The sequence below is a fragment of the Brachyhypopomus gauderio genome, unplaced genomic scaffold (assembly GCF_052324685.1).
Source record: "Brachyhypopomus gauderio isolate BG-103 unplaced genomic scaffold, BGAUD_0.2 sc99, whole genome shotgun sequence".
Lineage (NCBI taxonomy): Eukaryota > Metazoa > Chordata > Actinopteri > Gymnotiformes > Hypopomidae > Brachyhypopomus > Brachyhypopomus gauderio.
In genome coordinates this window covers 129,656-151,624 of record NW_027506920.1, presented here as the reverse complement: position 1 = coordinate 151,624, position 21,969 = coordinate 129,656, and the positions used below count along the sequence as shown (strand labels likewise).

Here is a 21,969-nt window from a genome sequence, read left to right as displayed (position 1 = left end):
TTATTTAATTCTTTATTCAATGAAATTTAAACAAGCTGAGAGTTCAACTGCAAACAAACTAAGGATCTAACATAATTCACTATGTGACAGAGGTTTACTTTTTACAAGATGTAATATGTTTGTATAACTGCTATATAACTATTGTGTGATGAAATGAATTTAAAAAATGGGCACACTGATTGATTTGAGAGTACAAGGAGTCCAGGAATAACATTAGTCATACACTCTATTTGTGAAAAACAAATACGGCATAAACCATATACACAGTTCAGGTTGTTTGTATAGTGTCAGTGACAAATAAGGGTTGGTATGACATCCAAATCACAATTATATTTTAAACACATTAAAACAACATGCTAGATGTATAGTTTGTATTTCTGTTGGTGCCATAGAATTTTATGACATTTCTACCATTTTTAACCAGTTAAAGAATCAATTGTCAAACACTGTAACCACAAAAGCATGACAAGTAGTAAATAATTCAGCCTTCTAGAAGTTATGCAAGTGTACTAATGAAAAGTGATTTATTATGAAATATCATTTCAAATTATATTTTAAATATTTTATTTCTAAACTAAGATAATATGGGTTTTTGATGTACTGAGCCAAGTCAATATACCAGGGGTGGCCAACCCGTCATAGACCAAGAGCCACTTTTCTTACTGTGTTACGGCAAAGAGCCACATCGTACAAGGGCGAGTGTAAATTATTAGCTGTGAAGACAGTCAAATGCGTGTTTTCCACTACGCCAGTTTTAAAAGTATTAGCGGCTCGCTAGGCTTGTAAACTAACCGCTAGGGTGCCCGCCAAAAACAAACTTCTGAATTTCACATGTGGTACCTTCTCAGTTTGTTATATGGCATGATAGTAAATCACTGGAATTTTTTCAAATTTTTTATTGAATATTTAAAGGTGGCTCAATGTGTATTAAGTTAACACATATTGGTTAATATACGATAGCCGCTAGTGCTGGGCAGTTAATGTTTACTTTATGTCTCATCAACCAATGTCAAATTATTAATGCACTATCATATATAATCACAACTCAAATTGTATTATTTTAAAGTGAATTCACAACTGCTTTAACTAAGTTTATGCTACAGCCAGTCCAAAGAATTATAAAATTCACGCAGTCTGCGATGCTGTGCTGCTACTGCTAGTGCTGAATGTCATCTGCAACACTGCCAGGCTCTACAAACAATGATTTCCTGGCGACGGGATATCTGGCTCTGTGGCTCAAGACTGCCTGCAGAAGATACTGTTTCTGATCTTCATTTGTTGTAATTGAAGTGTTGAAGTCCTGCATCAATTTTACTGCTCGCTCTGCTCTATCATTTACCACGGCCAAACTGTCAACATATTTCTTTGCTTGTGGAAAGTCGTCACATTTCTGCCAAGTGTCAGGATCTGCTTGTGTAAGGAAGTCTGCATTCAACCCAAGAGTGTGAAAGAATGATATTGTTCTGTTTGTGACAAAGTCTTGGAGTTCCTTTTCAGGAATGACACCAGGTTCAATCTCGATCCGTTTTGGTGGCTTAGTTTCATCAGAGCCGGCTTTCTGAAGGGCAGTAATCATATTTCTTTTGATGTTGCTGTTCACACCATCATCAAAGAATGCAAGAATGATTAATTCTTCACTCAGGTACCATAAGTGTCTGAGGAAGGCTTTCACTGCAGCAGTTGAAATGCCCTTGTTGACATTCGCGTACTGATGAATTAACTTCAGAAAGGCAAGGTCATTGGCTGGAGCAGACGCTGGTTTTGGACACAATGTCCATGCTTTTGTGTACAATAGACAGCCAAACAGGCTCATATCTCTCAAAGAGGTTTCTTCACGAGCAGTCAGTTTGAACTGTTCTTTGAACAACCAAATTTTCATGCAGTACAACAACTTGGCCATCCAGCGAGCTCTGTGCATTGTCCCCGGTGCCATAATTCTGATGCCACGTGGTGGTGTATCACCTAAAAACAGTACCGTCAACTCCAACAGTTCTCGGTAGTCATCGCGTGTCTGCTGACTGGAGGAAAGAACGTCCTTTGCAAATGAAATTGCATTCACCTTCAAGTCCACAAGTTTTGCAAGGGCTTCCACACAGAATGGGTCATCCATTGCTGTCTGGAACTGGCTTCTGTCAATTCGTGGCCAGTAGTCATGGAAACGTTTGAATAAGCCAATTTCAGGTCCAGATGATGGACCAAAGCAGTGTTTAAAGACATCTCCAACCACAATTTCGTGAATGTGATGATGACATGCCAGGTGCAACAGGTTTTTGACAAGCCTGGTCTCGATGACACCACAGGCTCCATTTTTCCTGCCTGTATTTGAAGCTGTTGTGTCAAAGCACATTGCTTTCACCTGACTTTCAATCCCCCACTCTTGCACCATTGTAACAACAGCATTACTAACTGTTTCACCTGTTCCATTTGGAAGCTTTGGTACACCAAGTAGCTTCTCCACTTGAAACCCTGATACCAGGACTGGTAACCTGTCAACTTGCTCATGACCTGTGACATCAGGCAGCATCTTGCCATCCCAGTGTACTACCAGAGGCACAGAAGGATTGAAAGTTTTCTTTTGAGTTTCAGCTGCCTGTTTGCAAAATTTCATTCTAGCAGTTCTGATTGATTCAGTATTGACAGCTAAGCTTGAAACGTCACAATGAAGGCTTCTTGCAGTCTCGGCCAGAAGAAATGCTGCATTACGATGGCTGACATTTGTTCGATCAAGGGCATCACTCAACTCAGGTGTAACAACTTGAAAAGGTCGTCGTTTAACTTGCTTCGATGAGCTTCCTGGTTCAAACCTGAATTCATCTTCTTCATCATGTTTCAATGTGATTTCCTCTTCTTCAGATGTATGTTCTTTCGCATCATTATGTGATTATCTTTCTTTCTTTTTTCTTCTTTCAGTCTTAAATACTCCTCACGCTTCATTCTCTTTGACTTTCTGTCTTCTTTTGCTGCTAATGCTGTATCAACACTACCCATATAACCTATACGTGGCCCACGTTGGTCTGCCAAAAAGGCTCTGTCTTCAGCAATGGTCATCATTGTCATGGCATCTGCATGTGCTATGTCAAACAATTTGTCCAGGTCTTCACCGAAAGCAACTTCATTAGCCATCTGGGTTGCAGATCTGCGATTCATGGTTTTCTTAAGGTTTTTCCATCGATAAAACATATTTTCCAGCTTTTCAATGGCATTTCTTTCAATTGTTGTTGGTATGCGGGCTATTGACCACATCTGAACAACTTTTTGAATGGCAACCCTCGAGCTGTCTCTGACAGTCTTGCCAAGTATCTTATGGTGCTGGAAATATACGCTGAGCACCTGGCGGTAGGTTGGAAGTTTCATTCCATGAATCTCCTCTTCTACTTGACCAATCAGCCAGATGTGGGTAGCAGTACGAGTTACTGTACTTGAGGATGCTGCTTTTGCCATACTATCAGATCAGTTGAACAGTCTGATTACAGGACAAGACAGATTCGTACAACAGTAAATGAATTGGACAGTGGACAGGTAACCGGGCTAAAATGAAACACAAAAACACAGGTAAGGACTTGGAGCGTGCAATGTAGCAGTAGTAAATTCAGCTAGCTAATCCCAGAGGTTAAAATGAATGGCAATTAAGAATAACTATATCGACTTTGACAAACAAGATACACGTTACACCATGATGATGACTAGACTATGTAGCAGCAATGCATTAGCAAAGCAGCTGTGGCTAAGATTGCATAGAAATGCACTGTAAAATGCAAACAAAAATATCAGTATAGCAGTCAATAACTAACAATTGCATACAAGTGCCACTATTTCTTAATATAACTTTTAAATAACAGCTGAAAATTGCATTTATTCTATGTTGTCTGCATAGTACACAGCAATTATGGCATACAAAGAATATTTAACCATAGATAATTTACTAAATAAGTAACAGAAGCAATTGCTTACCTGTGATCTTTTGATGAAGAAAAGCACAATAATCCACATATAATGTAACGGGCGTTGGAAATCGCCATATAGTATCAACTTTATTCATGTTGAGCCACCAGTAAATATTAACATTAAAAGCTACTCATCTGCCGTTGAATGCAGTGATAGAGGAGTAAGGTTCAACATTTCAGCAGGCACCCTTTTCTTCTTCTCTTCTCTCTGTACTGCCTCTGATACTGCTTCCACTCTTCCTTCATCTGCACCTGTGTTTCCCTGGGCAGATCTGTGACTGGATGTTTGTGTTCGTTCCCTGTCTCTTACTCTTTGATTGCTAAAGTAGAGAAGATGACTGAAACTCTTTAATGTCCAGGGCCTTAATTCATCTTCCATTTTGACTTCAGACCTCTCAATAAAACTACCCTTTTAAAACTTCACCTTGGTTTGAATATTTCAAACAATTTTTCATATTAACTTGAATAATTTTATGATTTATGTTTATTAACATTTTACTGAGGTCATACTGTTTGACATGTATTCTAAACATACCTGACCATCACCTGAATCGGTTTTATTTTGTCAAATCTTACAGAGAGTTGCTAATCTTGAACTGTGGCAGTTGGGGTCTTCAGAAGTCCTTCTGTTTGATGTCACATTCTGTTACATGATCTTCTGGCTCAAAATGTTCAAAATGGCTCCTAAAATGGTGGTTACACCAGTAGACATACCAGACGTTTGACTTGGCAGACATGATTCCCCATGTTAATGAAAATATTCAGAACTGCCATTCTCTATTATTATTTGATATATATTTTTTAAATGCTTGTTTAAGATTATGCCAGTATATTTCAGAGGCTGTTTAGAACGTCATTACACATTTTATCAACAACTTATATTCTTGGTGCTGCATTTTTATGGTTACACAATTTAAACAATTTTGACCTTTTTCTCTCAATATTATCTCAGAATGTAATAAAATCAGGCATGTCAAGATAGGGGCGAAAGAAAAAGATATTTCAAAGTAAATTATAGATTTATTTTGAATTGATCACATTTTTTAAGTTATTCAAAATTCAGAGAGAGAAAAATGAGCGGCACGTTTTTCACCCACTAATCAAAGTTCAAGATCAATCATTTACGCTCCCTTACCCTTGAAACTAAAAGGTCTCAACAGCAGAAGATTTCGGTTTTACAGACTACGGTGATCTTAATGTAGCTCTACGCTTTCTAATTTATAAGAACTTAAATTTATATAGTTAGCCTACCATTCTTAAGTTAGTAACGAAGCATGGACTCGGTTTTGCAATGTCAAAATCAGCACACAACCGACACTTACTTGAGTTGTCTTCCATACAAAATTCGCTTAACCTCTTTGAGTTCCGCGTCAGGGATGAACGTTTCCAAAGTCTTTTCGAGTGTTTCAACAGCAAAGTCAGACATTCTGAGATGACTTTCTTGTTTTATCGAGCAAGGTTCAAAGAAGCGTATTTTATTCTTCTTATATGTTTTCCTGCAGGCTGCACCGCCCCTAAATGGGAGGGACGTGACGCCAAACAGGGCGTCCTTAACTCCAAATGGAATTGCTTTCTTTTTTATGTATCAGGTAACGTGGATATTCACCCTAACTGTTCATCCTAATTTCCTCACTCGTGCCCATTTGGCGTTGTTTTACTGCCCGTTTAGGAGAGCACATTTTTAAATGCAACGCATAAAATACATGTACTCACTCATATTTCTCACATTGACTTTGATCTGCCGCATATGAAATATGTATATTTCATAAACCCACTTAAATACATTGTTTCAGTAGTTGACACATTGAAGTTCATAATACAACAAATTGGCTATTCCAGTGTAAATGGTTTTTGATTTATTGGAAAAATCACAAAAAGTCTTACAACTGTCCCTGGTCTCCCCTACTTAATTTGTGTCCATTTTACACCCCACCACCCCCCCCCCCCCCCCACACACACACACACACAAATGCAACCAACACAAATGACACACACCCGTATAGCAGTAGAAATAAAATATTTTTTGAATCTCTCAGTTCTGCAACACAATGTGAGGAGCCTGTTAATCGCTGAGTCTGCTAAAACATTCGCCATAGCCAAATACGTATAGAGTAACTTATTAACATGACTTGAGGTGTAGGTCATTAGTGTCGCCATAGCGAGTGCACACTTCAGACTAGTGTCATGGTTAATCCTGAAAGAGCCTAAGCAAAGAAGCCAGGTTTCCCTCTCCCCAGCCACCTCTAGCTCTTCTTCCTGCTCTTGGGGGCAGTCATGGCCTGGTGGTTAGGGAACTGGTCTTGTGACCGGAGGGTCGTGGGTTCGATTCCCAGATTCCCAGATGACTGAGGTGCCCTTGAGCAAGGCACCTAACCCCAACTGCTCCCCGGGCACCGGGCTAGGGCTGCCCACCGCTCTGGACACGTGTGATCCACAGCCCCCTAGTAATCACTAGTGTGTGTGTTCTGACTGCACAGATGGGTTAAAAGCGGAGGACAAATTTCGATTGGGGTGTAAAACTCACTATTGACAAAAAAAAAATATGGCACATTTCCTTTGCCTCGCATGCTATTTTAAATGTCCAGTAGGTGGCACTGTTGTGATATCAATAAATAAATCAAAATGTATTTATATAGCTTCTCTCGTCTCTCCTCGTCTCAGTATTTCTCGGGTAGGTGGGCAGCCATATGGAAAAATTAAAAAATTTGCTCTGAGATCATATGCGGGACAGATGACAGTTAAACATTTCTGGAGTGTGGCAGCAACTCTGGCATTAAATTAAATTATTATAGCCTAGCTAAAAAGGCAGATACAGAAGGTAACACAGACTTGGGAGCATTCTGAGATATTGGCATCCATCTACTACACCGTCAACAAACCTGAGTGACCACGTGCAGTGACAGGATGACAGCACCAGCGCCTCAGTCTACCATAAAACCATTCGCCAGTGAACCCCTGGATCTGTACCTTTATCTAAGGGGGGCGCATTATCGAACGCTAGACTAAATAAGTAAGTGTTCAACCAAGACTTAAAGATTGAGACTGTGTCAGAGTCCCGGACACATTTTGGAAGGTTATTTCAACGTTGGGGGGCCTTATAAGAAAAGGCTCTTCCCACTGCTGTTACCTTATTAATTGTTGGAACTAATAAGAGGCACTATGATCTTAGTGGACGTGGGGGTTCATAATAGGAAATAAGTTCCTGGAGGTAATCAGGAGCAAGCCCGTGCAGTGCTTTATAGGTCAGTAGAAGAATTTTAAAATCGTGCCAGCCTATACGGTCGCTGCTGAGCTCAATTCCTGAACTGAGAAAGGAACGAATAAGCTAACAAAGTGATTCAATTCAGTACGTTCATTCAAATAATTTGTTAATTCGAACAAATCATTTGCGAATGACTAGGGGTGTGATGAGATCTCGTGTTATGAGATCTCACAAAATGTAACTCTGTTAAAAATTAAATGTAATGTAAAACGTTAAAAATCTGTCTCGCAGGATTTGTGATCCAGCAAGCAGCCAGAATGACGTCGGAAAATCCAGGTATTACTACTGAAGATGCCCCCACCACTTTCAAATCGTTTCTTTGGCAGCATTTTGGGTACTGCCCAAACAAAATAGCACTGTCTACAGACAGCATAAGTATAACTCAAAGCACAATGAAGTGCACGTTTTAAGGAAGCAGAAGAAGCGAGGCCCAGCTTGGTACAGCCAGCGGGGCAATGTGCAGCACTGGACGGGACGACCTGCGGGAATAAAAGGGTGCACAACATAAACAGGGACAGGTGTCAGTACTCAGGGGAATTGGACCGTGGGAGTGGTGTAGTGATCGGGGGCGCGCGTTATGTGTGAACACGAACGGGCACACGCGCCCTCTGGTGGCGACCCAGGCTCCCCATCGTGACAACTTGTTATTAGCAAAATTACATTTTTTTTTTTCAAATCAAACAAAATTTGTTTCCTTTTGGGAGCAGTCAGGAAATAAATTAATTAATTTTGGAGCTGTCTGGTTTGTGTGATTCCCTCCTATTACACCTGGCCACATATAAACATTATTATTCCCACTCATTCTAATTTGTGTGGCTTGTTGGGTCTTTTTTGCAATATATATATATATATATATATATATATATATATATATATATATATATATATATATATATACTTTTTCAATGTGTTCTTTTCCCAATTTGTGCTGTCCATGTTTGATGTTAGTCACTACAATGGAGTGACCCACATGTGCCACAGATGCACCTCTGCACACAGGCCCGTTGACAGTCTTGCTGGGGCCCGGGACAAGAAAGTATCATTTGATACTCTTATTGTGCGATTAAAAAATTATTGCCGTTAATCTATTCTTATAGTTGGGTTGGGAACTGGGACAAAATGGATAAGCAAACTATGATGACTTTCAACTTGATAGTTTAGCTCGGCTGTATTCCTAACCAAATTGCACAGTAGGGGCGAGAACGAGTTTTTAAACCTGTGAATTACAAATCGTACGTGTTTTTACATGGATGCAGCCACAAAGTCGCCAGGTTTGCTTCATGGAAAATTCATTTTTAGAAACTTCAAGTGTTACCGGATCGGAGCTCGGAGCGGTCGTTTTCTGCATGGTCCTAGTGCTAGATTAGTCGCTATTTAAATATTTCTTTTTAACCGTTAAAACTACAGAGGACCAAAACTGACTTTTGAAAATTACGTCCGTGAGGTTAAATGTACTAAATGTTGGCTTACATTTAAAATATCATGTTTAGCTGAATAAACATGTTATTTAATGTACAGTATGTAGGCTTACAAATTCATGTTTAACTCAGGCATGAAAATGGGTCAGGGGTTAAAAAGGTGAGAAGACCGGGGGGCGGGGCATGTGACGTCATGGGGATACGGCGACGGGGCGTTGACATGTGGGGGGGGGCGTTGACATGTGACATCATGGGTATACTGCGACGGGGGGGGGGGTTTGTGGCTGCTGGTGTACGGGGATACAGCGACAGGTGATGCCAAATATTACGGAGCTCGTAAGGTGACATCATGTAAAAAATATAATAACGCGTGACCACGACTTACTAACGCGTGCGAACAAGATAATTAAGTATTACTTTATATAAAGCCAGGTTTACCTTCCTTGGGCAGTCAGTTCGCGAACATCCCTGGGATCTGCTTGCTTTGCTGTGAAAAAATAAACTTTGTTGCCGCGTGTGAAAGGCGACATTAGTATCTCGTTCCCACGCGTTAATAAGTCGTGGCCATGCGTTATTTATTTATTTTTTACATGATGTCACCTTACGGGCTCCGTAAAATATAGTAAAATCCATTAAAAATTTTGTTTTGATTGTCATGTCAATGGATTCAATGTAAACGCAATCCGTAAACGCAAGAAGCCGCTTTCGCCATTCCGGATGGCTCAGTCAAAACCATTACGTCTTAATGAACCAATAAATACATCAGCGGCGAAAATTATTGTAAAAATACCAGGGTTCATGTGTTTTTATTTTCCAACATGAGCTAAAGCACAGGGTAGACTCAAACGACAAGAGTTTACAACTTCATCTTCAACCTTTTCAGCCCTGGCGCAAATGTGATCCTCACACGTCCCTGGATTCACCAGTTACAACTACAGACACACTAGAAATAAAAAACTTGTTTCTCATTTTATGTCACCGTTAACTACACGGGGTTGACGCGAACTTAATAGGCCCATCTATCTACCTATTTATCACAAGAGCTTGTGGTTAGACAGTGTTCAACGCTGTAGCGAACGGCAGTAACTTTGTTTTACCGCAAAATATGAAAACGATTGAAACCATTAATAACCCAATTAAATCCACCCAATTAAAAATGTACGATCTGGTAAATATAGTGGTAAATGTACGCTCTTCTGACTTGTCCGCGGCGTAGCACTAGGTCCTGCTTCTCGTCCCGCTTAGCAGTAAATGAATAACATGAATGAAGAACGTTCGTATGATTGAAACGCTATTTGGCCTCTATGATGGTTCTGGGCGGAAACTGCTCGCCACTGTCATTGAAATTGCCAATTTCGGAAGTGCTGTTTGCTTATTAAGTCAATATGATAATTAAAATATATACATATAATCTCCCGACCCCCCCCCCCCCCCAAACAAAAAACTCATCGGATCTACAAAATTCACGTAGGTCACCCTTTTCGACTTCAAAACGGCGAATTTCGCCGAAAGGTGACAGATTTTCATGCCTGTTAACTGAATAAACCGTTGAACACGAGTAGCCTACATTTTATTGAGCATGTTTTTTTTTCTTCAAGTATCAAAGTAGAACAGCTTCCTCAAGCAGTCATTGATGCATTTTGGAAACAGGAGATGAGCCCCTGGTCTAATGCACCCTCTGTATTAAGAAACCCTATCTCAAAAACGGACTTTTAGTCATTACTTGGGTAGCACACATATGAGCCATTTTAATATAGATTAATCTAGATTAATTTCAAGATTTCAGTGAGATTAATCTAGATTAAAAAAATTAATCTATGCCCACCCCTAATACATATACTCGAAATTATTCGAAATTATTCACTTTTTAATCACATTATTTAATGGTTGTTTATTTTCAAAACACCCAATCTTAACGTCTTCACGTTCTCTCATGTTTCGTGCTGGAATTACAAGAGGCTCGTATTTGTTAACATAATACAAGAGAACTGTTCAGTCAGACAGATATTTGTTGTGAAACGAAGTAGTTACAATTTCAAGCATTTTCAAGTACTTTAGCCTAAATTCCAGCACTTTTCAAACCTGGAACACAATGCAACATTAAAATTCATCAGGTAAATGTTTTTCCTTTCTTTTCTGCGCTCCAAATTTCTGTATTTACTTTACCTATCCACCACTGTATTTCCCGCTGTTGGGCGGGTACCAGCCGGTTACGGTCGCTGGATCAAACCATTTTTCAGTGGAAGGCGGGGGTGTATGCACTTAACCCTTTCCAGCATGGTGATTACTATTAGAAACCACCTTGTTTTTCCTCATTTCTCAATTTGCATTGGTTTTTAAAGAGGGAACCTCTAAATTTTCTGAAAATGTTTCATGTTGTTACACGGACCCTTAAAAAAGTAACACACAGGAAGTGATGTAAGCACTGTAGTTTCTCTGTAAAAGCTAGGTCTGCAAGTTTGTTGGAGGGGTCTGTCCAAAATTGCTTACCAGGTGATCCAGGTTGGTTTTGTATGTATGGTTGTTGTTTTTAATTGTAGATAACATACTATAGACTGAAAAAATGCCTAGTAACCACTGTGAAAATATGTCAAGTAGAGGGTCAAAATTGGTGGTTACCCATAGTAACCACAGTGCATGTAGGGCAAACAGAAATCACATGGAGAAATGGTGATAGACATTGAGCCTATATCCCCGAATGTTGTGAACAAACTGGTCCAGTTGACACTAATGAACTGACCAGTCCAGTAGACTTTTTCATGTGCTTATTTGATGAGGATCTTTTTGAGCATATGACATTTCACAGTAACCTGTATGCCACCCAGGCAGGGAAAACTTTCCAGCCCGTCACCACTGAAGAAATGAAATGGATGTGCACAGAGTGCAAAGTTGGGCTGTGCATCAATCAGACAAAGAGCTGCTTTCATCTTTATCACAAAAAATTAAATAATACAATGCAATCTTACAGGTAGCTGAGAATTAAATGAAAATGTAAGTAATATAGTAGGCGCCACTTAATGCACAGTGGTTACCCAGAGAAACCACCTCAGAAATGAACTTTGACCCTGAATTAAAAAAAAATTACCCCAAATCTGTTTTAGTTTAATGGTTTGTAACTTGTTCATATCAGTAAATTTGGTATTATGCAAAAAGAATTGTGTGTGTGCCTGGATAATCTGCAGATAGGTAAAAAAAAACATATATTTTAGCCATTGAGCTTATTTTGAGTACAAAATTTTATATTAATGAAAGATTTCAAGATTTAAAAATTATAAATAAAAAATAAATAGCTGGGCTCTTTGATGGGCCCACCTGGCCCTGAGGCCCGGGACAACAGACCCGGTTGTCCCCCCCTGTCGACGGGGCTGTCTGCACCTCTGCAGTGTTGAAGTGTCATTAATTTTAGTAATGGGAATTTCGGCTCTTTTTAGGGAGCTGGATCGGTGGCGAACGTAATTTGTTGAGGGGGGTTGGCGAACAAAACACAGCGTAACCAATTTCACAGTAACATCCTGTACTACACATGGTCAAAATGAAGTTTCGAAGCTGCAGCGTAAGAGGGCTTTATTATCGCTGACTAGGCACATGGCATGCCGAAGAATTGTCGCGTTTTTTTTTTACGTAAGACCCTAGCAAAAGCACAAGCAATTAAGGCCGGGGTGAGGCCGTGCGCAAGAGAGGGCTGCAGGTCTGTTCACCGGCGCGCGCGCACACTTGGGGGGGGGGGGTCTTAAAGAGAAACCGGCTCGGTTTTAGAGGGGAACCAGAGTTGCGTCCGAAATCGCGTACTTAAGCAGTCCGTACTAGATTTCGGTGCAGTACGTTCTTCCCAACCGTCAAAGCAGTACGTTATTTAAGTACGCGATTGGTCAGTATGCATCAAACCTCGGACATACTACGTCCGCCATCTTACCTATGTCACATGACCTATGACGTTACGCTACTAAAATAAAAGACCGCAAAGTTAATTAAAAGCCCCATTTGACAGTTTTCTACTTTATGGTCTGTTCGTGATTTACATTCGATTTGCTTCGTTTACATTTGCTTCATTTACATTTACATTTTCTTCATTTACATTTCATTTTACATTTACCTCATCAAGACAATTCTTGCGATGGTATTCTCTGCAAGACGGCGTCGAGTAGTAGCTCGAAGAAGATTCCTCAGGAATTTGATTATTTACCTCAGGAGAAATGTAAGTACCGCTATCGTCTTTAGCAATCGTAGCCGGCACTTACTACATACATATTTGTGCTATATTACTGATTGGACAGCACAAATCAATGACAGATCAATGACGTCTTAAAACTAAGATGATTAAAAATACAGCTTTGACTTATACTTTTACAGCAGAGGTCACTGACAGGCGGACCGCGGTCCGGTTCCGGACCCGAACGCAGTCCTGTCCGGACCCAATCTCATTCCTGATTAACTCTGCAAGTTTCTATTTCCGTGGTCCGCAACCAACGGACTTCGGTCCGGATACGGACCCAGAATAATTTTGATGGGAGAATTAATTTTAATCTGGAGCATTTATTTCAGTGCTATTGAAAAAACACTCCGTCACGAGTGTTACGTTCGCCACCTGCCCCCCCCCCCCACCCACCCCCCCGGTCAACAACTTACGTTCACCGCCGCCGCAATTAGCCCTGTTCTAGAGTTAGTGGAGCTTCGGGCGTAGTGGTAAATTCTCTCTTGTGACGAACAAATATTTGGTTTGAATACCGCGGAGCAAAAAACATTATTTGTGCTCATTATGAAATAAAGTATAGCCACACTTTCACAAAAATATTTATTCAATTAATTTTTTTTACAGTAAATAAAAAACCAAATTCTAAGTCGATCAAATAAATAAAGTATTATTATATTAATAATTAATTAAACTATGTGCATTGATTTACAGGATGGGAGCCTAACGTATTGTCACCTCAATACAGCTGTGCACGTCTTGCAGCTGTATTTCAGTGGTGGAGACCTCAGGGCAGATTTCAGACTCTCCCGTGAGACCATCACCTCACTCAGTAATGCACTGAGGCAGGAGACTGATCATGGGTGGAGCAGGGACATCGAGCTGTTGGTGTTCTTTTACTGGCTGGCACACGCAGCATCCTATCGTGTGGTCTCCCGAGCGTTCGCCATCCCAAGATCTTCTGTGTGTGACATCGTGCACAGAATGAGCAAAGCAGTATGTGGAATTTTGAAGAGGGTCATTATGTTACCTGCTGGTGATGAACTGGAGGTGGTAGGAGCAGGATTTGCCCAGTTGGCTGGATCGGCATCTTTCAAAGTGGCAGTTGGTGCCATCGACGGGTGCCACATCCGAATAAAACCCCCATCTGCCAGTGCACAGTGCTACCTGAACAGGAAGCTTTTTTATTCCGTGCAGCTGCAAGCAATCTGTGACCATCAGGGAAAGTTTATTGACATTTTTGTTGGTTACCCTGGGTCTGTACACGACGCACGGGTGCTGAAGAACAGCCCTATAAACAATCATGCTCGTGCAGAGCTAAAACACGATGTTGTGGTGCTGAGACAGCTGCAGCCAGAATCTCTCGTGCATCTTCCCCTGATGTTTGTTCTGTGCCGACAGGCTCTGGTGGGTCAGCGTCATCAGCCTCTGGAATATCTGGGTCTATGATGTCGCCGTGAGCAATGCAGAGGTTGTGGAGCACAGCGCAGCATGCCACAACCTCTGTTGCAAAGACAGGGCTCACCTCATGGGCTTTAAAGAAAATGGAGCGCCAGCAGGTCTTCAGCATTCCAAATGTTCTTTCAATTATGTTCCTGGCCCGAGAGAGTCTGCTGTTGAAACGAGCCTGTACAGGGTTCTGCACAGGCTCTCGATAAGGGGTCAGGAGCTGGATTGGTGCGCTGATGCACGGATAACTCCCATCCCCAAGGATGCACCTTCCTCTAGGTGGGTATAGGCCCTCTTTATATTTAGAAATGTTTTTCTAATTGTGTATTTCTCCATTTTTCTTACTGATGCCAAATTAAAATCATTCCAAATTGTACTCAGACTTGTTGGGTGTAAATGATGTATTAACTTTAGGTTATGAATATCATTTAGCATTAAAGTTTAAACAGAAAGCTTGCTCCATCAATACATTCAAAAGATCTATGACATGAGAATTTCTACTCAGTGTGGCTACTGATCAGAAGACTAAAACTTGTTTAATTAATGAAGTTGTTTGGGACAAAAAGATCTAGTCACACACATCATTTATGCATAAGCTTGAAAACTATGCCCTACCTATAGTATATGCCTTGGGTATATACTATATACTACTATAAGACTTGGGTAAGCATATTTAAATTAAATCTACAACCTAACTATTTCTAGTTGCAAATGTATTACTGTCATCATTCTCACAATATATAATAACACCAAAAGACTTGAAAGCTGATATACAACTATTTATTTTTTTGCCAAAATCTCCAATACATTTAAAAATCTTTCCTCTCTCTCTCTTGCCTCCCTATCCCTCCTTTCCTCTCTTATTCTAGCTTCTGCATCTCTCTTCTCCTCTCGTGCTATTCTTTCCCTTTCTCTTCTTTCCTCTCTCTCTTCAGCCTCTCTCCATGTTCTTTCCTCCCTCTCCTCAGCCTCTCTCTGTCTTCTCTCGTCTCTTTCCTCAGCCTCTGTCTCCCTCTCATTTTCCCTCTCTTCCAACTCCCTCAAATATTCCATTAAATTCCCCCGCCTCTTCTTGGCAAGGGGTTCCTTTACAGAGGGCAGTGGCTCAACAGCAGCACCCTGGCGCTTCAGATTTGTTGCGAGTTAATCGGTACAATTAGTATTAGCTTGACGGGTCAACTAGCGAGCTAACAACAGGCATGAAAATGTACGATCTGGTAAATGTAGTGGTAAATGTACGATCTGGTAAATGTAGTTGGAAATGTACGATCTGGTAAACGTTCGCTCTTCTGCCGTGTCCCCGGTGCAGATAGCACTCGGTCCTGCGCCACAACACGAATGAAGAACGTTCGTATTTGGCCTCTATGATGATGTATCCGGGCAGAAATTGCCGATTTCGGAAGTGCTGTTTACTTATTAAGTCAATATGATTTTATATAAAAATATCTCCCCCACCCCAAAAAAACTCATCGGATCTACACGATTCACGTAGGTCACCCTTTTCAACTTCAAAACGGCGAATGTCGCCGAAAGGTGACAGATTTTCATGCCTGTAACAATATTACATCAGCTTGGACTCGCTGATGGTCATAAACACTAAAAAAATACAGAAATCCACAGCTCTATTCGGATATGCGCATATGCATATAAATCTAACAAAACCGACATTAATACCGCACATTTTTCGCGTTATCTGATATATGAGTTAATCGGTATTAGCTTGACGGGTTAAATAGCGAGCTAACAAGATTACCTCAGCTTGGACTCGCTAACTACGTTAATAAAAAATGTAAAAACGATATATATGTAATCTAACAAATTGTATTTTTCATTCTCAGTGACACTACTTGTAACGGCACTTGGATTGCAATTGGTTTGCACATCATCATATTTTTTAAATGTTTTATTTTATGTTTGTATCTACTTACACTTGTAAATTGCTGGCTCGCCGCTTTCCGCCATTTTATTTTTCTAACTTCGAACTCCTCCGCTGCTCCAGTTGAATCATGGGATAGGACAGTTGCTCCAGTTGAATCATGGGATAGGACAGTTGCTCCAGTTGAATCATGGGATAGGACAGTGTGCTGCAATCACATACTTAAAAATGGCTGCCGATGCAGTACGTCAACCGGGTACATTTCGCGTACTGGTTTAATGCATACTGTGGTTTCGGACGTACTAGGTTGCTCGCGTACTGCTTCTCGCGTACTATATAGTAGTGTAGTACTCGGTTTCGGACGGGCCGCAGCTCTCGTCGTTCACTTAAATGAGCCGGCTCTTTGAACCGGTTCGTTCGCGACCGACACATCACTAATTCATTTCACATGTTTGTTTGATGTGTAGAGAGGAAATCAGTCAGAGACATTCAAGAAGTTCAAACAAGTTTTTATTCACATGATCTTTTTATTCACATGATTTTAGATATTTGGAGATCTAACTCCTTTAATGAGATCTGATAATTTACAGTGAAAACTGATACTTATACCATGGTCACTCCACCCAAATCATAGTAAAGTGTAAAAGTGTAAATGTGTCATATTTGTCAATTGTGATTTTTCACCGCAATCGAAATTTGTCCTCCGCTTTTTACACATCTGTGCAGTTAGAACACACATTCATCATACAAACACACATAGTGATGGGGGCTGTGGTGCAAACGTGCCCAGAGCGGTGGGCAGCCCTAGCCTGGTGCCCGGGGAGCAGATGGGGTTAGGTGCCTTGCTCAAGGGCACCTCAGTCATGGCCTTAGGCCTGGGAATCTAACCCACTATCCAGAGGTGTGTTAGGAACACGTTACATTTACTCCGTTACATTTACTCAAGTAGCTTTTTGAACAAAAATGTACTTGTGAGAGTAGTTTTAATATGAAAGACTTCTACTTTTACTTGAGTAAATATGTGCTGAGAAAAACATGACTTTTACTCCGCTACAATCGGATTTTCGCTGCGCGCTACCGTTACTTTCGTTTTGTAAATAATTCGTCTTTTCAAGTGAGAAGACTGACCAACGTCTCGTCACCTGAGTATGAGTGACCAATCAAATGAAGCCGGTCAGTCACGTGATCACATACGCAAACATTTTTCACCGGTAGCAAGAAAGTGACAGAAAAACCTACCAAGAGAGAGTCGCGACAACGGAAGTTCAAAACGCTTGATGGTCACGTGATTCACGGAGGCTTCAGATAGTTCCAGGAAGTTCAATTTGAGCACATAAACACAGACAGAACTGCGATTTGAGGATTATTGTGAACATATAGCGACCAAATTTAGGCTAATGTTAGAGCACATTGCTGTTTAATGCTTTCATTGTTTTATAATTGTTATATATTACGTTCATTTATATATTTAGAGGGACAGGAAGGGGTGAGAAATTCAGATTAGATTAATTTTCTAACATGAACATATCTTTAAATCATGGTGATTTCTGTAATCCCATGGTATTGGGGACCTAAGTAATCTAAATGACTAATGTACATTTTCTGACAGAAGGAATTTTCTTTGACTTCATTGTGCAGAAATATGCTTTAAAAGGGTACATTAAAACACATTACATTTACATCCAGACAGTATATGACATATTAAAATACATTGATAAATTATATATATCTTGTCTTTTTAATACACACTTATTTACAGCAATTAATTCATTAAATAAATCTCTAATAATCTCAAATATGAATATCATGTCAAGCAGTTTTTCTGTGTCCTTTCCTCTGTGTTGTTTGTGTAGTGTCCACCATGGTTTGCTGTGTTGCATGGGGATGCTCCAATCGAGCAAAAATGTATGGTTTCCCCACTGATACTGAGAGGAGAAAAAAATGGTTGTCTCAACTAAACAGGAACAATCTTACCTTCACTAAAGATTACAACAGCAAATATATATGTGAGGTAATCATCAAACACCGCATTTGCACTTTTCACAATAAACACACTATTGGAAAGCTTAATGCCTGATTTATTAAAATACAGAATAGTGAACAAAAAAAATCAAAGACTCCAGACAGACTCGGGTGTAGGGTGAGGGTGCTATCTAGTTGCAGGCTCCATTGAATCCCCTATGGTTCTTTGGCTTAAAGAGAGAGAGGAGAAAAAGACAGGAGAAAATGATTATTATGAGTATTGATGTGATATGAATTTGAACTTGTTGCACATCCTTGGTTGTTTTTTATACGTGTAATGAGTGTATACGTATCCAGTAAGTGTTCTCTAATACTGTGTATTCACCCACTATGGGATATGTATATGGGTAGACAAAACTGAGTTGTCATGTGTGAGGAGTAAACTCATCACTCTGCAGGCACATTTTGAGGCAGACCAGTTCATCAAAACCAAACAGGGCAAGACTAGGCTGAGAGCAGATGCTGTTCCCACCATTTTTGTACATCGCTCCGCACTCAGAAAGAGGAAGCCCCCTGCACTACGATGCACCACTGGACCTGTAAAGACAGGGCCCATAGCTGCTGATCACAGCTATAGTGTTGACACAGGTATAAGTATGAACTCCTAATAATTATATTATTTCTTTAAGTGATAGAATATTTAAAACTTAATCACACTAAATAGTGTATGTCTTTTGTCGTGGAAATTCTCCGTCACAACAACCGGGGTCTCTCTGTAAGAAAAGATGTGAGCTCGGAGAGTGACAATTAGTGAAAGCAACACACACACACGTTGGTTACTTTACCAAATCACTCTGGTTTATTGTTCAAACCTCCAACCCTTTTATACAGTCTTAGGGCTGGTTGGTCATGTGAAACATTATCAGCACAATTACAGTGAGGTGATTATTTGTAAATACATGGCATGATTGAATGCATGTGTGCCAAACATCAAATGTAAGAATAATTCTGCAATCTAAGGGGAACGTTTTCTTGCTGGGCCTGCTGTCCGTCTGGAACATAAAACATGTCACCAGCCTGGAACATGTCCTCACTCCCGCCTTCTCTCTGTCTAGTCTCCTTGACCCAGTGGATGACCTCAAACTTCCTCTTTCGGTAGCACACCATGTTCTTAAACACTTCTCTGGGAAAGCAGTCTAATGAAGTCTATATTTCTGATTTCTATTACATTCCCCACTTGTTTGTACTTATTTCACAGTACAAACACATAACTTTACCACAGTCAATTTTATCATAATCAACATGAGTACCTTTCATTTAGGATACAGAAAACAGATATAAAACCCTTACAAGAATACAAGAATATATATATATATATATATATATATATATATATATATATATATATATATATATATATATATATATAGGAATACATAAGGATACAGTCATAAATCATACCTGATTCATTACTCAGGGTTTACCCAAAGATTATTGAAAATAATCAAATAAAACATGAAATTAAACATGTCATTTACTCCATATTACTCATTTCGGAACCATAACATCATTGTTGGATGTATTAGACTTTAATCACTAAACAATCTCTATTTTACTACATTATTAGTTGTCCTAATATCCAGCAGTTTCAAAAAGTTTTATACGTTAATAAAATAAAATAAAAATAAATAAAACGAAATAAAAAGGAAAATAAAATAAATAAAAGGATAAATAATAAAAGGAAATAAAACGTTAGCTGGTATTCCAAAATGGATATCCTCATTTCACCTCCTCCACCCAACACACTCTACAATCACACTCAAATGTTATATTTAACCAATACTAGCTACCGCGCAAAAATATTGCGTTTAGGTGAAATGGCATTAAGAGAGGAATTTACTATTAATAGGCTGTCAATCGTTAATGTGAAATCTCGCTAATGTTGGAAAAAAAGAAATTTAAAGGTGAATAACTTAATGTTTAAACTTAATGTTTTCCTGAAAGACTGTGGAAGAGCAGAAGTGAGAAGGCCTCAATGGCCTTGAGTAGAATAGAATGGGCCTATTCAGTGTAAGCTGCAAAACAAGCAGTTTGAGATAAGGAGATGGACGGCTGGAGAGGAGCAGGGGGGGCTCTAAGGAAGAGTAGCAAAGGTGGGGGCAGATATCGAAACTTAGAGATGAGGTATGAAAGGGAGGACATCGCCCAGCACGAGGACTTTTTGCTTGGACGCTGCTGAGATCCACTTGGGTTAGGTAGAGTTCTAGGCAACTAGCACCAGTGCACTGGAGAGTTTGTACCACGTATACTTTGACTATATTGTATTCAATTATATTCCATATAAATTAATCTAAAAGAACTTTAGGTGTTAATACTTTGTTTGGGTAATTCAGTCAAAACCAATCGGTTCATCGGGGCAGTGTTGGGGCCTATCTGGGTCAAGAAAAAAATATCCCAACACTAACCGTATTCGCGTTGTCTTAGCATAGATTTGGTTCCCTAAATCTGCTTATTAAGAGGTGGATAATTCACTAAAATGCTTTAATGCACATTTTAATGCACATGTTAATTTGATTCTGATGTCCTTATAATACGCCATCTGATTTTTTAAGCGTACTAACCTGTAAAAGTGTATCACAGATGGTCCACTGCTCCAGTTTGACTGCACTGCTCGTATTTGCTGCTAACTTCCGGGAACTATTGACAGGCTCCACGATCCGCCATTGCTGTAAAAAAAAACTTTTCATGCGGCTCCCCAGCCGGTCCGCGGGCTCACCTGCACAAACGGGGCAACACACTGCTACATTTTCGTGGTGCGCGGTTAGTTTACAAGCCTAGCGAGCCGCTAATACTTTTTAAACCGGCGTAGTGGAAAACACGCATTTGACTGTCTTCACAGCTAATAATTTACACTCGCCCATGTACGATGTGGCTCTTTGCCGTAACACAGTAAGAAAAGTGGCTCTTGGTCTATGACGGGTTGGACACTCCTGCTCTATAGGGCTCTGGAGCATCCCTGACCTCATAATCCTTAAGGCCTTCTACTGCGTCTCTGGTAAGGTTTGCAAGCATGTTATAATGCTCAAAATGTATGCAATCTACATTTTTGTTGGGGTTGACCGGGAATAAGGCAGAAATAATAGGTATGTTTTCAAATCCAGCTGCAATTTGATACGCCAGCTTATACTCTTTTGGAACCCCCTCTGAACGTGGGTGTCCATCTCGATTAGTCAAATTGGACTGCATACCTTTTTTTGGTGAAGTAGTGAGTGAGTGTCATTGTTTTCAAAGCCAAAAATGGACTGGCTCCTCCCTACATGATTTCCATGGTCAAAAGCCGATCCGTACAGCGAACAGTTAGAACCTCAAGCTTGGCTCGACTAGAATCGCCATGTTTAAAGTCTCATGGAAGACAAAGCTCCAGACTATTCTCCGTCCTGGCTCTAAGATGGTGGAACGATCTTCCATTAGCTGCTAGGACTGCAGAGTCTATTGCTATCTTCAAGCGTAGACTGAAGACCCACCTGTTTGTTGAATTCTTACCAGAGCACTAACTCGTATAATACCACTTGCTGTTCTTAAATTGTATGTCTGTCTGTGGTTAATTGTGCTTCTTGGCAAACGTCTAACTTGCAAAACACTTGGTAATTATATTGACTCCTGTAGTTTAGTAGAAGTCTGACTCAATGGTGTCTTGAATTCTGACCTATCCGTACCATTACCTAGGATGAATTCTAAGGCTGCGAATCTTTGGGAATCCCACGATTCGATTCAGAATCGATTCTTGGGGTCACGATTAGATTTTTTTCCAGATTCTTTCAGATCCAAATGATTCGATTAAAAAATTATTATTTTCGGATTCAAAAACG

The 21,969-nt window shown here is 40.1% G+C and overlaps 1 protein-coding gene and 2 long non-coding RNA genes across 4 annotated transcripts in view; 1 reads left to right on the top strand and 2 right to left on the bottom strand.

The window, feature by feature from the left end:
- Positions 1-5,463, bottom strand: part of upb1 (ureidopropionase, beta) — a 70,295-nt gene extending 64,832 nt beyond the window's left edge. The window contains exons 1-2 of one of the 2 annotated variants that reach the window (XM_076992909.1): positions 5,267-5,403; positions 9-4,628 (exon numbers count right to left, since the gene is read on the bottom strand). In XM_076992909.1, the coding sequence (XP_076849024.1) occupies positions 1,157-2,608 (1,452 nt within the window). In that variant the 5' untranslated portion in view covers positions 2,609-4,628; positions 5,267-5,403 and the 3' untranslated portion in view covers positions 9-1,156. Of the gene's footprint in view, positions 1-8; positions 4,629-5,266 lie in introns of those variants that run through there. The other variant, XM_076992910.1, reaches the window with a different exon arrangement.
- Positions 5,464-11,062: 5,599 nt separating this feature from the next.
- On the top strand, positions 11,063-18,736 carry LOC143497118 (uncharacterized). The gene is made up of 4 exons (XR_013125683.1): positions 11,063-11,126; positions 13,528-14,541; positions 17,992-18,149; positions 18,559-18,736. It is a non-coding gene; the product is annotated as an uncharacterized LOC143497118 (long non-coding RNA).
- Positions 18,285-19,432, bottom strand: LOC143497119 (uncharacterized). The gene is made up of 3 exons (XR_013125684.1): positions 18,816-19,432; positions 18,633-18,731; positions 18,285-18,330 (listed from the first exon to the last, which is right to left on the bottom strand). It is a non-coding gene; the product is annotated as an uncharacterized LOC143497119 (long non-coding RNA).
- Positions 19,433-21,969: the final 2,537 nt, after the last annotated feature.